A 2,230-nucleotide genomic window follows, 5' to 3' on the forward strand; every position below is an offset into this window, starting at 1 on the left:
CTTTAAATTGTTGTGAAGATTGGAGTATGACTTTATTTGCAATTCAGGTGAGTTTTGATTTACAAAAAGTCAAAGTTTAATTAATCAGAATTTTATTTTCTTGTTTTTCTTCCTCATTTCTTGCTCAGAATTAAATCCTAAACTGAGTGTGGTCTATGCGTTATTCAAATGTATTAGTAAATCCTTTTTACATCGGGATATGTAAAAGAAATAGTTTTCGGATTATTTTTTTTTAAATATTACCAATTAACTTTTAATGGGATGTCTCATTTTCCGTTTGACCAACAGTGGAATTGGTTAAGGCGTTCTGGTGGGCTCTGTCTCTCTGAATTTGGCTTCTTTAATGTTTGACTTGGATGCAAAGGTGGCGGAGTAAACTGCAGTGGAAAAAGAGCTGGAGACAAACAAAGACTGCTTGTTTTAATTACCCTCAGTAACCATGCAGCTGTCCACGACTGTTACCAGGCTTTTTATCCAAAAAGCCATTGCTGTGAGAAGGTTTACGTAACATCAGATAGTGTTTATGCTGGTCCTCCTTAAGGCCTTGTCGACTGATAAAATCTCACTTGTCAAATAAAGTACAATGTCCCTTAGGAATAACTTTCATGTGAAGTGAAAAGAAGTGTTATTAGAAAAAAGATTCATGACACAGAGCTTTCATTTGTCTTTGAATGATTATTTTTCTTTCGTTTTATCTTTCTTGAAGTGTTGTGGCCCCCTGCTCTGGTTATTTAAGCTTACCCTGTCATAGTTTTTCTATGAGACCACAATAACACTCGTGCTGTCATTGAAGTCCGACAACAGAGCATTGAATTTAGTGAAAGTTTAGTTAGGAGAAGCAGCCCTCAGTTGGTGCTAAAGTCAGCTGATCCAAAGAACAACCACGTTAGTGTGCGTTTTGCTGTTTCAGCTCCTCACACGGGACAGCGGAATGTCACAGAGGCGATTCAAATACACACTCACAGAATGAAAGAGAGCCCATCTTTGTCGTTTTTCTCATTAGTACGGAGCCGCCATGCCTGTGGCTTCATATGATGCTGACACTAGCCAAACATGATCAATGCGTCTGTCATGTACTGGTGGCTTTAGCGTGAACATCAGGCGCCAATCAGACCAGGGAGCGGCTCCTAGTATGTGTGCTTGTGTGATTAGTGATACTCATATTGCAGAGTGTTGTTAGTGCTAACAAGAACTGCCCTAATGTTCTATTTACTTTATTCTTGATCACTATTTTATTTGTTTTGATTGTGAATGTAATTATGTAAAGAAAAGGTTAAACTTATTAAACCTGTTTTAGCTGAGTTGAATCTTTAATCAAAAAGAAAAACAGCTAATCAGTGATAAAATCAGATGTTCTCTGATTTAACGCAGCCCACCTACAACCTTATGTTCTGTATTGAAATATGGTCAGCCATGTGGTGTTTGAGAAATCCTGTCTCCCACCCTTTTAAAATTAACACAACATGTTGTGGAACTGAGGGCGTCACTCTTACATTAAACCCCCCTCTCTTTACTTTACTCTCTCTGGATGATGTCATACCAGATGATGCTGGTGCTTCAGAGACCACTGTGGAGGAGGATGGTGCAGACGCAGCACCAGTAGGAGAAGGAGAAGAGGCTGGCGGTGACCAACCACAGGTGAGAAACACAAGTGCAAAGCTCAATTTCATAAAGATTTTTCATTGTTTTTATATACTTATTATTTTTAAATAAAGATTTGTTTGAGTTAATTGATGGTAAAAATGACCCTACAGCATCTTTTCTCATTTTGGTGGGTTTACCACCTCTTCCTTTGTTGACTCCAGCGCCGCTATACCTCTGAAAAGGAAGCACTTGTCAAAGATAAATGTAAACTTGCATCATTCTTATAAAGTTTAGTTATTTTTCTAACCAAACTCCATCATACAGACTCACCATCAACCTAAAATATATACTTTTAATGATAAAGAAAGACAGAAGACTGCAAGATTTCCCATATTCTCATAAGAAAACATAAATATTCACATATTTATTGTTTTTCATAACTCTTAGCATCCATGATTACCTGTTTTTTGCTCTTTGCTGATCAGTAGATAGATCAGTCAAGCCGTGCGCTCATGTTGATGAGCCTGTTTGGGAAATGTGTGACCTTGATGAAATCAGCAGAAGTAACCAGAGCTTGATGGCAGAGTGGATCTCCGTAAAATTCCATTAGACCTAAAGAGTTCAAGTCACTTATTTGTGCTTGCAG

The 2,230-nt window shown here is 37.8% G+C and overlaps 1 protein-coding gene and 1 long non-coding RNA gene across 4 annotated transcripts in view; one reads left to right on the plus strand and one right to left on the minus strand.

Annotated features, from left to right (window-relative positions):
- Positions 1-2,230, plus strand: part of si:ch211-39i22.1 (proteoglycan 4) — a 28,023-nt gene that overhangs the window by 7,973 nt on the left and 17,820 nt on the right. For all 3 annotated transcript variants that reach the window (XM_036209567.1, XM_024286236.2, XM_024286235.2), the window contains exon 2: positions 1,544-1,638. In XM_036209567.1, the coding sequence (XP_036065460.1) occupies positions 1,544-1,638 (95 nt within the window). The remainder of the gene's footprint in view (positions 1-1,543; positions 1,639-2,230) is intronic.
- LOC118597905 overlaps positions 1,726-2,230 on the minus strand; it is a 24,153-nt gene continuing 23,648 nt past the window's right edge. The window contains exons 2-3 of the long non-coding RNA XR_004946910.1: positions 2,045-2,196; positions 1,726-1,818 (exon numbers count right to left, since the gene is read on the minus strand). This is a non-coding gene — a long non-coding RNA (uncharacterized LOC118597905). The remainder of the gene's footprint in view (positions 1,819-2,044; positions 2,197-2,230) is intronic.

This window comes from Oryzias melastigma, linkage group LG21, assembly GCF_002922805.2.
Source record: "Oryzias melastigma strain HK-1 linkage group LG21, ASM292280v2, whole genome shotgun sequence".
Classification (NCBI taxonomy): domain Eukaryota; kingdom Metazoa; phylum Chordata; class Actinopteri; order Beloniformes; family Adrianichthyidae; genus Oryzias; species Oryzias melastigma.